The 14591-nt window shown below is 41.9% G+C and overlaps 1 protein-coding gene across 1 annotated transcript; it reads right to left on the reverse strand.

Annotated features, from left to right (window-relative positions):
- Positions 1-12972: 12972 nt before the first annotated feature.
- LOC115514858 (olfactory receptor 2B6-like) lies at positions 12973-14094 on the reverse strand. Its single transcript, XM_030317038.1, has one exon. It carries the CDS (start codon positions 14092-14094, stop codon positions 12973-12975), a length of 1122 nt encoding a protein of 373 aa, XP_030172898.1.
- Positions 14095-14591: the final 497 nt, after the last annotated feature.

A 14591-nucleotide genomic window follows, 5' to 3' on the forward strand; every position in this document is an offset into this window, starting at 1 on the left:
GTGTTGACTACTCAGAACCTGGAGTCTGCTTTGGATTCTGTGTTTCCCTCTCTCTCTGTCCCTCCCCAGCCAATGCTGTCTCTTTTTCTTCTCTGTCTCTCAAAAATAAATAAACAGTAAAAAAAGAAAAAAAAAGAAAAAGGAAATATTTAGTAATTATTTGTTTGTATACACTTATACATAATAATAGAATCAAGTATCTTAGCACTAAAGCAGTATTCAGAGCTCACTGAGTTTAAACCTCATCTAAACACTATCTTTTCTAAAATAACTCTGAACCTGATCATCTGGGTCCCATTATAACAATCACATAAATGAGTAATTTTCAACTAAAGACCGATGTATTCAGTTTTCAAATTCCTATCATTGTAGGAAAGGCATTTTTTATTGCAATATGAACATTAATGAAATCTACTTTCGGTTTTTTTTGTTTGTTTTATAATGTTTATTTATTTTTGAGAGAGAGAGAGACAGAGTGCAAGCAGGAGAGGTGCAGAAGGAGGAGACACAGGATCCGAAGCAGGCTCCAGGCTCTGAGCTGTCAGCACAGAGCCCGACATGGGGCTCGAACTCAAAAACTGTGAGATCATGACCTGAGCCAAAGTTGGATCTACTTTCTTAACGGTAAAAGAAATTAAAAATTTTTAAATCTTCCAACTACTCCTAAATATCAAAATTTCAATGTCAGTTATATTCCATTTGACCACCACTTAAAAATAGATCTAAGTTCCCCTATTTTTAATATTAAGAAATTGAATTTTAAAAGTTATAAACCAGCAGGCTTGGTTTTGCATCAAGATCATTAATTATAGTCCTGCTTCAGTACCTCAGGAAGTGTCTCTGGGAGCATCTCACCTGTTTTTATAACGTTTTCATGAACAATAAAGTGATCAAAAAGTAATCAAAGTGATCAAAAAGAGATCTCTGAAATTAAGTTTTCAGAAGACTATCTGCTATTTTAATACAGCTTTTTATTGTGATCTGATCAATATTTTCATTAAAGCTTTGGATAAGAGTGGTAGATGATTATCAAAAGAAGTTAAAATCAATATTAGAGAATCCAAGCATGTCAACATATTAATTAGTGGGCTAATCCCAAGAAAATCATGGTATAGTTCAAATAGGACAAAATAATAAAATATATCTCATATACAAAATCACATAGAAATTGGAGAGGTGGGTGGGTGTGTTTTCTTGTTTAAAGAATGGGTAAATCCCATAAATACATGTTAAAAGCATCCAATGACCGCCAAAATAAAAACTCAAAAAAAAAAAAATAAAATATCTATTGTCCTCATCAAACCCAAACTGAATCATTCCAGAATTGAAAACTTTAAGAATATTGTAGAAAAAGGAGTGTGTTTGCAGCAAAAGTGATTAGCTGTCATTTATTCAAATTACTGACAGCTCAGAAGGGACCTATATTTTCAATACTAAAAATGGTTGTCAGGTAAATAAGTCATATAGAGATAGGCAAATACTGTGTGATCTAAACAAAAAGGAACTCATATTTACAGAGAACAGATTGGTGGTTAACACGGGTGGAGAGAGGGGCCTGGGCAAAATGGGTGAAGGTCATCAAAGGATACAAACTTTGGGTTTAAGACAAGTAAGTTCTGGGAATGCCTTGTACAGCATGGTGACTATACTTAACAATAATATATATTTGAACGTTGCTACTAGAGTAGATTTTTGTAAGTTTTAAGTTTAATTCCAGTTAACATACAGTGTAATATTAGTTTCAGGTGTACAACATGGTGATTCAACACTTGCAAACAACACCCAGTGCTCTATACCCTCCTTCATCCCCATGACATTTCTCTCTCCCCCCTCCCACCTCCCTCTGGTGACTATCAGTGTGTTCTGTATAGGTAAGTCTTTTCTTGGTTTGTCTGTTTTTCCCCTTTGCTCATTTGTTTTGTTTCTTAAATTCCACATATGAATGGAATCATAGGGTATTTATCTTTCTCTGACTGACTTATTTCACTTAGCATAATACACTCTAGTTTCATCCACATTGCTGCAAATGGCAAGATTTCATTCTTTATCATGGCCGAGTAATAGTCCATTGTGTGTGTGTGTGTGGGGGGGGTGTATACATACCACATATTCTTTATCCATTCATCAGTTGATCAACACTGGACTGTTTTCATAATTTGGCTATTGTTGATAATACTGCTATAAACATCAGTGTGCATGTATCACTTTGAATTAGTGTTTTTGTATTCTTTTTTTTTTTAATTTTTTTTTCAACATTTATTTATTTTTGGGACAGAGAGAGACAGAGCATGAACGGGGGAGGGGCAGAGAGAGAGGGAGACACAGAATCGGAAACAGGCTCCAGGCTCTGAGCCATCAGCCCAGAGCCTGACGCGGGGCTCGAACTCACAGACCATGAGATCGTGACCTGGCTGAAGTCGGACGCTTAACCGACTGCACCACCCAGGCTCCCCATGTTTTTGTATTCTTTGGGTAAATACCTAGTAGTGCAATTGCTGGGTCATAGGGTAGTTGGAAAAATAGATCCTAACTGTGCGTGTGGGTGGACGGTATCTAGAGTTATTGTCTGATCGTTTCACAATATATGCATATATCAAATCACTTAAATTTAAAAATTTAAATTTTAAATTAAAAATTTTTGAGGTACCTCCATACTCTATTTTCTAGAGTGACTGCACCAGTTTGCATTCCCGCCAACAGTGCAAGAAGGTTCCCCTTTCTCCACATCCTTACCAACACCTGTTGTTGCCTGAATTGTCAATGTTAGCCATTCTGACTGGTGTGAGGTGGTATCTCATCATGGTTTTGATTTATATTTCCCTGATGAGGAGTGGTGTTGAGCATCTTTTCATGTGTCTGTTAGCCATCTGGATTTCTTTGGAAAAATGTCTATTCATGTCTTCTGACCATTTTTTTATTTAACTTTATTTTTTTATTTTTTAAAATTTACATCCAAATTAGTATATAATGAAGCAATGATTTCAGTAGATTCCTTAATACCCCTTACCCATTTAGCCCATCCCCCCTCCCACAAACCCTCCAGCAACCCTAAGTTTGTTCTCCATATTTATGAGTCTCTTTTGTTTTGTCCCCCTCCCTGTTTTTATATGATTTTTGTTTCCCTTTCCTTATGTCCATCTGTTTTGTCTCTTAAAGTCCTCATATGAGTGAAGTATATGATTTTTGTCTTTCTCTGACTAATTTCACTTAGTATAATACCCTCCAGTTCCATCCATGTAGTTGCAAATGACAAGATTTCATTCTGGCCATTTTTAAAAAGTTTTTATTTAAACTCCAGTTAGTTAAGGGGCACCTGGGTGGCTCAGTTGGTTAAGCGTCCGACTTTGTCTCAGGTCAGGATCTTGCAGTTTGTGGGTTCAAGCCCCACGTTGGGCTCTGTGCTGGCAGCTCAGAGCCTGGAGCCTGCTTCGGATTCTGTGTCTCCCTCTCACTCTGCCCCTCCCCCACTCATGCTCCATCTCTCTCTCAAAAATAAACATTAAAAAAAAATTTAACTCCAGTTAGTTAAAGTACAGTGTAATATTAATTTCAGGTGTGCAATTTATTGATTCAGTATTGACACACAATACCCAGTGCTCATCACAAGTGCCCTCAGTTATGCCCAGAATTCGTGATCCCCAAAGACCGCCAGGGAGCCGAGTCCGATGCAAAAGCAAAAGAGCCTTTATTCGAGCTAGCTCGAGCTCAATCCCCTACCTGCACCGATGCAGCGGTGAGATACCGGGGAGAGAGAGCGAGTTTCAAAAGGACAAAGGTTTTATTGGGGCCTAGGGGCAGTTGGTGAGGTGATGGCTGTGGCCTCAGCCGATTGGCTTGGGAAGGGTCCGAGTCCTAACTGTTAGGCAGGTGAGCGGAGGTTACTCAAGGGGAGGAGGCGTGGTCAAGGTGAAGGACACAGAACAAGATGGAGTCAGCTGGGGTAGGCCCGCCTTTTTCACCCTCCTTGATTCCCATTCACCCATCCCCCACAGTCTCCCCTCTGTTAACCATTGGTTGGTTTGTTCTCTACAGTTAAGAGTCTGTTTCCTGGTTTGTCTCTTTCTGTTTTTCTATCATCATCTGTTTTGTTTCTTAAACTCCACGTATGAGTGAAATCATGCGGTATTCATCTTTCCCTGACTTGTTTCGCTTAGCATAATACTCTCTACCTCCATCCGTGTCAATTGTAAATGGCAACATTTCATCCCTTTTGATGAATGAGTAATCTATTGTATATATATATATTCCACATCTTTATCCATTCATCAGTCAATTACAGTGAAATATCACCTCACACCGGTCAGAAGCCAGTTAGGTGGTGAGTGTTGGCTGCTGGTGGCCACAGGAGGGAAATGGCTCCGGCCACGTCCTGTTCCTAGTGGGGTCTTTCTGAGAATGCTGCCTCTCTGGGATGTGCACAGAGATGAGCAAATAACCTCCCCACTCTGCACCCCAGGAGCTTCTCAGATTGCTTCCTCCTCGCTGTCCTTGGGCTGTTTGTCCCTCTTTGTCTCCCAGAGCAAGGCAGTGCCCTCAGGCTGATCCCAGCCTCCTCCTTTAACATTCCAGGCTTGAATTCCTGCTGTTGCCAGAAGTCTGGAGATCCAGCCCCTCTAGCCCTACTGGATGGTTGCTAGGGAGATTCATCATTCCCCACCCCCTCCCTTGCCCTTCTCCGTGACCTCGACCTCGGCTCCCTCCCCATCCCAGCGGCCAAGGTCTGTTTCTCTCCCAAACTGCATCTGGGCATTCCTACCTTCTTGGCTGTGGCCTCTTCTCTACCTTAGTTTGTGGAGCTTGTCCTGACAGTCTTCAGGTTCGTTTTGGGGTGTTCAGAATGATTGAGTTACGTAGTTGTGTTCGTGGGTGAGGCCAGCCCAGGGCCTTCCTGCTCCACTGCCCTCTTCCCACCTATCTGAAGAGTAGATCTTACAAGTTCTCAGCACAAGAGAAATAGATCCTACCTGGGTGGGGATGGAGGGTATCTGGACTTATTGTGTGATTCAGTTAACATAAGGAATGCTACTTTGGCTTGCTTGCTGGTTTGAGCGTTTTCTCCTTCACGTACCCCTCCCACCAACCACGCCGTGATTTACACAAAAACTTTAAGGGTTTTTTACTTGCTAAACCGAACTCAGAAAATCATCTGCTGGCTTACGTTTATAAACATGGCTATCAGTGTAAAGTGTCACACAAGCAAAATTGGTTTGCACTTCTTATAGGTGTACGTGGGGTATAATGGGAATACTGGTATTTTACCTAATTGTGGTATTTATTTTCCAGGTATCAAGTTTAAACACTTTTTCACAATAATGCTTACCTTACTTTTGGGATTTTATGTGTGCTGTACCTGTATTGTTCAAGGGAGGTTAGGGTTAGCTGCAGTAACAATCCCAACTCAGTAATTTAGACCCAAATACTACATTTTTTATTCATATAAAATATGACTTTGGAAATCAGTGTCTTATTCTTTCCAATAACCAGGTGATCCAGACCTCTCAAAATGTGACCTGCAAGGTTGCTGAGGCCCAGGAGAAGTGCCAGAAGTAGGGGGAAAGACAGGAGTTTTATTTTATTTTTTTAACATAATTTTTGAGAAATTGGTTTCTCAACACACAGTGCTCATCCCAACAGGTGCCCTCCTCAATGCCCATCACCCACCCTCCCCTCTCCCCCATCCCCCATCAACCCTCAGTTTGTTCTCAGTCTCTTATGGTTTGCCTCCCTCCTTCTCTGTAACTTCCTCCCCCTCCCATCCCCCATGGTCTTCTGTTAAGTTTCTGAAGATCCACATAAGAGTGAAAACATATGGTACTTTCTTTCTCTGTATGACTTATTTCACTTAGCATAATACCTTCTAGTTCTATCCATGTTGCTGCAAATGGCCAGATTTCATTCTTTCTTATTGCCAAGTAGTATTCCATTGCATATATAAACCACATCTTCTTTATCCATTCGTCAGTTGATGGACATTCAGGCTCTTTCCATAATTTGACTATTGTTGAAAGTGCTGCTATAATCATTGGGGTACAAGTGCCCCTATGCATCAGCACTCCTGTATCCCTTGGGTAAATTCCTAGCAGTGGTATTGCTGGGTCATAGGATAGTTCTATTTTTAATTTTTTGAGTAACCTCCACACTCTTTTCCAGAAGACAGGATTTTTTTTATAAGTATAGTCTTATTTTTACTTAAAAAAATATGGAAGGTACACATTGAGAATTGAAATACTATGTCTTTTCTTTCTAAAGATGTGACATCATGTTTTCTGGTAATTTCTATGAAACATTGTGCTAAATCAAAGCATACATATGACTATTAAAGCTGTTTGCTCTCTCCTCCTCATGCTGAGCCAGCCCAGCGGAACACTGCCTTGGTAGGGAGATTTTGACAGGAGGAAGGAACTGCAGAGTCCCTACTCCAACAGAAAACCTAACAAACAGAAAGTGTTTTAGCAAACCTGTAAGCACACTTAACATGCTGTAAGAAAGGGAGACCTTTTAGCCTACTTCGAGCATAAACACACACTCATTGGGGCCAGTAAACTAGGTACACCAACGTGGAAAGCATCTTTGCTTTGATAGCGATAATAGCTAAAAAGTACACAGTATATAATACTTTGATCTTTAAGTAGGTAATCATGGAAGCTCCGAGATTATAGCCACTAGGTTAGCCTGAGTATTCATCTATAAAAATAGTTTTCTAAAAATGCTCAAAAGAATTCTGGAAACAGACTACATCAGGACCAGCAGAAGACAGAGTGATGCAGGGACTGCCAAGTGTAAGACAAGGAAGTGATTTTCACATGTAGCTTCAGGTCAGGGGCATCTCTCAGTTATTCCTACGGCCAGGACTAGCTGGGATGGGAGCTGCTGCAGAGGGCAGCCAGCTCAAGGAACACCCTAGAGAAATGTTCCCACACAGGTAAAAACCCCTCTGAGGCTGCAGGACCGAAACTGATGCATACAGGAAGCTGTGAGCACACAAAAAGCCTGATGGACATGCGGAGCCAAGAGGGCTGGAGCTGGTGGGTTCTTCCAAATGCTGCTGACCTACCAACATTTATGTTGGGGAAGGGGTCCCTGGGGGAATGTGGGCCTCAGGCTTGCTCCAGAGGAGCCTGACTCAGGCCAGAGAGAGGGGCCTACTTGGGGAGGAGTGCTAGGATTACTGAACACAAGGTGCTTCAGGGGCCTAGGAGGGTCAGAAGACTGTCTTCTGACCCACCAATACTTAACATCAGTGAAGAGTTGTGGAACAGAGCCAGTCTTTCCAAGATGTATTCTGTCGCATAGCCAAAGCCTCTTCCAGTCTATGGGGCTGGTGACGTCCAGAAAGATATCGTTGCCTGGTGGTAGGACCTAGTGCCGCAGATCATTCTGGGAAGCTGGCACAGGGGATGATTTGCACAATGAAGTCACCACCAGACCACTGCTTAAATCCAGTCCCCGGCCTTCTTTTTCTGGTCTGTAGTCCAGAAACATTTCCTTAAAAGCCAGAAAGTCTGTGAACGTGAGCAGCATGTCAAATGTCACCAGCCACTTCATCGTTATGGTGCTGCAAAGTTGTGGTGAAAGGTGCCATGTTAAATCCAGGAATCCGCTCCAGCAGCTGTTCTTCTTTTTTCTTTTTCTTTTTTTTTTTTTTTTCAACGTTTATTTATTTTTGGGACAGAGAGAGACAGAGCATGAATGGGGGAGGGGCAGAGAGAGAGGGAGACACAGAATCGGAAACAGGCTCCAGGCTCTGAGCCATCAGCCCAGAGCCCGACGTGGGGCTCGAACTCACAGACCGCGAGATCGTGACCTGGCTGAAGTCGGACGCTTAACCGACTGCGCCACCCAGGCGCCCCCCCTTTTTTTTTTTTTTTAACGTTTATTTATTTTTGAGACAGAGAGACAGAGCATGAACGGGGGAGGGTCAGAGAGAGAGGGAGACACAGAATCTGAAACAGGCTCCAGGCTCCGAGCTGTCAGCACAGAGCTTGACGCGGGGCTCGAACTCACGGACCGCGAGATCATGACCTGAGCCGAAGTCGGCCGCTTAACCGACTGAGCCACCCAGGCGCCCCCCTTCCTTGTTTTATAATGTTTACGCATTTTTAATGATCTAATTCTTTTAAGGCAATGGGTGTTCTTTTATTCTTATTCTGTTTGGCTGCTATAACAAAATACGATAGGCTGTGGCTTATCCAGAACAGAAATCTATTTATCACAGTTCTGGAGTCTGGCAGTTCCAACGTCAAGCAGCCAGGAGACCCTTGTGTGGCGTGGGCCTCCTGGTTCACAGACAGCCGTGTTCACTGTGCTCTTTGCTCATGGGACGAGGGACCAGGGGGCTCTGAGCCCATCCACAGTCTCCCTCTCTCCACCCAATCAGCTCCCGAAAGCTCACATACAAATACTGTCGCGACCGGCGCGACAAACACCGAGGTCAGGGTCCTGAGGGTAGGGGAATGCAAGAAAAAAAGAGAGAAGAGAAAGTTTGGGAACAGGAGGGTCCCCTGGGCTGATGGCCCAAGTGACAGCTTTATTGTTGCTGTACACAATCTTTTATAATATAAGACTCTTATGGATCAGGTCATTCTAAGAATAAACAGGTTTCACATAATCGCTGCCAACCAAAACATTTAGTTCTGTGTTTCTTGTGAATTTTCTAGACGGGTCACAAGACCTTGTTGGTAGATTGCTAGCAAAACACAATTCCCATGTTTGTTTCTATCTGACTCGGGGTAGAAAAAGGGAGGTAGCATTACTGCCAACACCTGCAGACCACAGGCTTCAGGAATTAACTCTCTCAGCCTTGACAAGGCTTTCGTATGCCCTTGAAAGTGGGGGAATGGGAGGGGGAACCACCGGGTTGGCTAAGTCAACAGGGAACGTTGCTCGACCTGGTCTCAGCCTGGCGCCAGGCCGGCCTCCCACATGAATGGGAGGGGGAACCACCAGGTTGGCTGAGTCAACAGGGAACATTGCTCGACCGGGTCTCAGCCTGGCACCGGGGCCCGGCCCCCCACAAAATACTAACGCGTGGAGAGTAAGTTCCACGTATGAATTTTGGAAGGACACAAACATTCAGTCTATAGCAGGTGGTTAATCCAAAACAGTAATAAAAATTGTGATCAGAGGGAAACCTTGATTTGTTCCTGACTCTGTTGGGAAGTGTCTAGTTCTCCTTCCGTAAAAACAATAATATGACTTTGTTTTGTCGTAAATATTTTTACCTATTGAATGTGCTCGCCTGCTGTTCTTTCTATATCACAAAGCATTTTTCTATTTAATGACTTACTGATACTTGCAAAATTTTACAATATAATATTTAACCAATTCACTAATGTTTCAGTAATACTTTCATGAATGTTAAAAAGATTTCTTTTTTAATCTTGTTTTTAACCCTGCACCAAATTGATTTGCCTGCTTGGCAATACACATATGATAATTCACTTAGTGATGTATTTAAATATATAAACTTGTAAAATACCAGGCAGAATTCATGAAGTATTAATTACATTTGTAAAATTAAATATTCAGTTCTTTTTTTAAATTTATTTTTTTTTTAAATACATCCAAGTTAGCATATGGTGCAACAGTGATTTCAGGAGTAGATTTCCTAAGCCCCCTTATCCATTTAGCCCATCTCCCCCCATCCCTCCAGTAACCCTCTGTTTGTTCTCTATATTTAAGAGTCCTTTATGTTTTGCTCCCCTCCCTGTTTTTATATTATTTTTGCTTCCCTTCCCTTATGTTCATCTGTTTTGTATCTTAAAGTCCTCATATGAGTGAAGTCATATGATATTTGTCTTTCTCTGACTAATTTCCCTTAGCATAATACTCTCTATTTCCATCCACTTAGTTGCAAATGGCAAGTAGCTATTGAGTTCTTTTTTTGCTTAAATCTCAGGGTTTTGCTCTACTATATCTATAATACTGAAGATAAATCAAAATATATCCCTAGGGTTTGGGGACAGCCTCTCACATCAGCACTAAATATTTTTGAAAACCCATGTTTTTGTTTAAAAATGTATGCAACTTCCACACAATAATATATCCCTGATCACTTCAATACAAAATAGTCGTTTTAATGTTCAGTTATTTTTAAGTCTATCTAGACCTTTAAACAAAACTAACAAACCCAAGAAGATGTAGCATTTTTGCCTAGTGACTTCAAATACCCTCTGAGAGATATACCGCTTTACTAGAATTAATAAATTAAACCCATAAACATTTTTTCTTAATACATACTAGGATACATTTTATATTTTAGATAGTACTGATTTGAGGTTCCATGTTAAAATGAATCATGAATTCGAGAAACACTGCAACCAAAAAGTTTTTTAGTGGTTTAAAGAAACCAAGGAGAAACATTGAGGTAACAGACTGTCTTTCCCTTGTGTAACCAGGAGCCTTTATTTTGCAAAATCTTTTTCCTCCCTGTTCCACCTTCATCTGACTTACAGCTGGGCCACGGACAGTGATGTGTTCATGGTACATCATTAACAGGAGCAGAGCCTCACACTGTCCCTTCAGGAAGGGGGTTAGTGCAGTAGGCATCGGGGAGGGAAAAAAGAGCCATATCTTGTAATTACGTTAGTGTATTTACTAAATGTTTATCATGCAAATGTTTACATGCTTTTGCATTGTAAAGAAATCTGCAGATATGTAAGGCATTAAAACATGAATATTACAGGGGGGTTTGGGAAGGAGGTCTCCTGACAGGCAGTGAACACAATAAAGTGTTCAAACAGAAGCCACTGCAGGACACAGCCCTTAGGGTTGTCAATTTTTTTTTTTTAGTGAAGTTTAATATGCTGAGCTAGAAATGTCCAGGATTGATGCTGATATGTGGGGAGGGGGAGGGTCCTAGGAAATACCCATGGCAGGATTGATGGTGATATGTGGGGAGGGGAAGGAGGAGGGTCCAAGGAAATACCCCATGGCAGGACTGATGCTAATATGTGGGAGGGGGAGAGGGAGGAGGGTCCTAGGAAGTACTCCATGGCATGTGGTAATCTCCATTTACTAGAGAATTTTATCTCCGGGGAGAGATTTTATGCATGTTTTGTGTTATCATTAACATTTGCAATTCCAAATTTTCAGAATCTCTGACAGGATATTGAACCTGATACACCCTTAATGTTCCCAGCCATATACCAGTTTAATCCAGATTCTAGAATTCAGTCAGTCAGTGTATTTATTTCCCCAAATTAAAGAACCTTGTAAAATACACTGAAGGATTCTCAGAAAATTATTCATGTTGATTAAGACCTTGGAGTGTATATTATTAAGGGACTCTGATCCATTAGTGTAGAATAACTACAAAGAACTGAAATGAAATAAGTAAAAATTATTAAATGTATTTATGGTTGGGTAGACTTTGGAAAGGATAATTTTATACAGAAAGCTCAATAATGTGTATTAAAAGGGAGACAATGACATAGAAATTGTATTGATAAGTCAGAATAAGTGCTTAGCCCATGATTTTATAAATCTTCAAATTGAAAATGCATTAGAGGTCTATGAATTTAGAATTAAATTTTTATTATCTAGATTTGCTTGGGGCACCTGGGTGGCTCAGTCAGTTAAGTATCTAACTTTGTCTCAGGTCATGATCTTGCGGTCCATGAGTTCGAACCTGTGTCAGGCTCTGTGCTGACAGCTCAGAGCCTGGAGCCTGCTTCGGATTCTGTGTCTCCCTGTCTCTCTGTCCCTCCCCTGCTCATGCTCTGTCTGTCTTTCTCTCTCAAAAATAATAAACTTTAAAAAAATTATCTAGATTTAGTTCATAGGAAACAGAGTTACAATATTAAATATTAAAGTCAATGTCCTGTGAAGAACATAATTTCACACACCTTTGAATTAAGGCAAATGTTAGCACCCCTTTTTAGTGGCAAAGGAACTGTAGTCAAAGGTGATGAATTTTGTCCCCTAAAGGCACACATGACTGCGTTGAGGGGGTATATATACCCATTCATGAAATGTGAGATTTGATTTTCACTTCAGGCAATAGCATTGAGTTTTTGCTGAATTCACTCTATTTTGACTAAAATGTATGTGTGAAACAATTTATAGCCAGGAGTTATAAAACATTTTTTAAAAAATAAGTCTGATAGATGAACTAAGGCTTTGCATTCAACATCATATTCCCCTAACTCCCACACTGAAGCAGGACACGTCCACATAGTGAAAGAAGCTACTTTGTCAAACTCTCTAGTCACTAGTACAGTTTCTTGACTTAGAATATTTCCCACTGTTCACTGTGCTTTGTTTTGTCTCTTGGCCCCGAGTAACTTCTGTTTCATTGACCATGACCTCATTGTTGTTTATCATAACAAAGACTGACTTGGGTTTCAGGTCAAAATAATGTGTACTTAAATTCACTGACTCTAAATTTTTTCATGGATTTTTCCCTTTGCATATTTCTATTTTAGATGCTTTTGACCTCAATGCCTCTTGTATTCACTTGCTTTTGGGTCCAAGGCCCTCATGGGTGACACAGTTGGTCACCAAATGCCAGAGGATGACTGCATGGTGTCAATGTGTGTTGATTAAAGTCGACTCAAGATGGCAGTGGCATGGTTGTTGTTTTTTTAAATACGTGATTATTTCTAATTTTTGGGGGATTCATTTAGAAATAATGCAGGCCAAATATATTTTCTATATTTTCTAAATATATTTTTGCCTAGTTATTGCACCAATTTCCCCTCTGAAACTAAGTTAGCCAGCAGTTAGGGTTAACTAGTAGCCAAGGTTGGGGAGGAAGGTGACATGACCTTATGGGATTCGTATTGTAAGACAGGTGTTCTCATAAGTGGAAAACAGCTCTGAGGTCACCCAGACTTGTTGCTCCTTTCTGGTCCTGCTCCATCTGTGAACTTCATGACACATGATGCAGTATTGTCTCATAACTTCATGCCCAGAATCTTCCCTGAAAGGCTGACACATCCCTCCTTGCTTTGTGGGTCTCCTTTCCAGAGATCATCCTGTCTTGACCCAGAACTCCTTGGTCAGTGCCCTTCCCAGGGCAGCTTTCACATCCTTGTTCCTCAGTGTGTAGATAAATGGATTGAGTGTGGGAGTGACAATCCCATAGAAGAGAGCCATGATCTTCCCCCTATCATGAGAGTAGCTAGAGGGAGGCTGGACGTACATACTGATGGCTGTGAAGTAGAAGAGGGACACGACCAGCAGGTGTGAAGCACAGGTATTGAAGGCCTTCCAGCGACTTTCAGCAGAGCGGATCCTCATTACTGCCCGAGCAATGAGCACATAGGTGCCCAGGATGAGGGTGAGAGGCACCAGAAGCAGCAGCGCCCCCAGCACGTTGAGCTCAGCCTCATTCACATGAGTATCAGCACACGCTAGTTTCAAAAGAGCAGGAACTTCACAGAAGAAATGGTCCACCACCCTGTGTCCACACCGTGGGACCACCACGGTGAGGGTGGACTGCACAAGGGAGTTGGCAAAGCCACTGATCCAGGTCCCAGTCGCCATGTGGATGCAGCGTCTGTGACTCATGATGATTGGGTAGTGCAGGGGCTTGCAAACAGCAGTATAGCGATCCAAGGCCATGATGGCTAGAAGTATGCATTCAGTAGAACCCAAGGCCAAGAAAATGTAGAGTTGGGCCACACAGCCACCATAGCTAATGGTCTTTTCTGGTCCCCTAAGGTTGACTAACATCTGTGGCACGGTGCTGGTAGTGTAGCAGAGGTCCAGTAGAGACAGATTAGAGACAAAAAAGTACATGGGACTGTCAAGCTGGGGGTCTAGGCGGGAAACAAGAATAATGGACACGTTCCCAAATAAGGCAAAGATGTAGGCCACCAGAAAGATTACAAAGAGTGGCATCTCCAGCCAGGGGCGGTCGGAGAATCCCAGTAAGATGAAGTCATCTCGAGAGCTCTGATTGTTGATCCACATGTTGTCACCGACAGGTGAAGTGCTAGCTGGAACCTCTAAGTGCCCACTGCCAGGCACAGGTGTCAGTGGTAAGAGGGAGCTGCTGAGAAGTAGGGACAAGAGGTGGTGAACTGGGCTTCCCATTTCTGCTGTGATCTGCACCTGCACCTTGATTATGGTGACATGTTGAGTCAACATTGCCAATGTACCACTGAAAGATCCTTGAGAGAGGAATAAGGAGAGCACCAGCAAAATAGGAAGTGTGGCTTCCCTTGTGGGTGCTGTCTGGTTAGCTACTCACCCCTTTCGGGATTTTGTATCTTCCAAAAAGTTTCATAGAACTTCCATCACCTGTACATGTTATGAATATTTAACAACAACAACGGAGTACAGATTAAAGCAGAGTGGGGAGGAGGTGGAGCTTCCCAAATAGAAGTCAAACAGAGGTCAGCTTGAGGGTCAGCAGGTGATGACCTTCCTTAGACTAAACTGGTCACAATCTTCCTGGGAACTGCCCTGCACAGATTTTACGTTATGGGAGTTTGCATTTTTAGGACGCCGCTCACCCCTTCCCAGCCTAATGCTCATCCTATTCAGAAAATTTTTAAATATAGGGAAGAAACAAAAAGTTCAAACAGGATGATATACACACAAAACAATCCTCAAAACCTCGCTTGCTGAAAAAATGTTACTTG

This window comes from Lynx canadensis, chromosome B2 (assembly GCF_007474595.2).
Source record: "Lynx canadensis isolate LIC74 chromosome B2, mLynCan4.pri.v2, whole genome shotgun sequence".
Lineage (NCBI taxonomy): Eukaryota > Metazoa > Chordata > Mammalia > Carnivora > Felidae > Lynx > Lynx canadensis.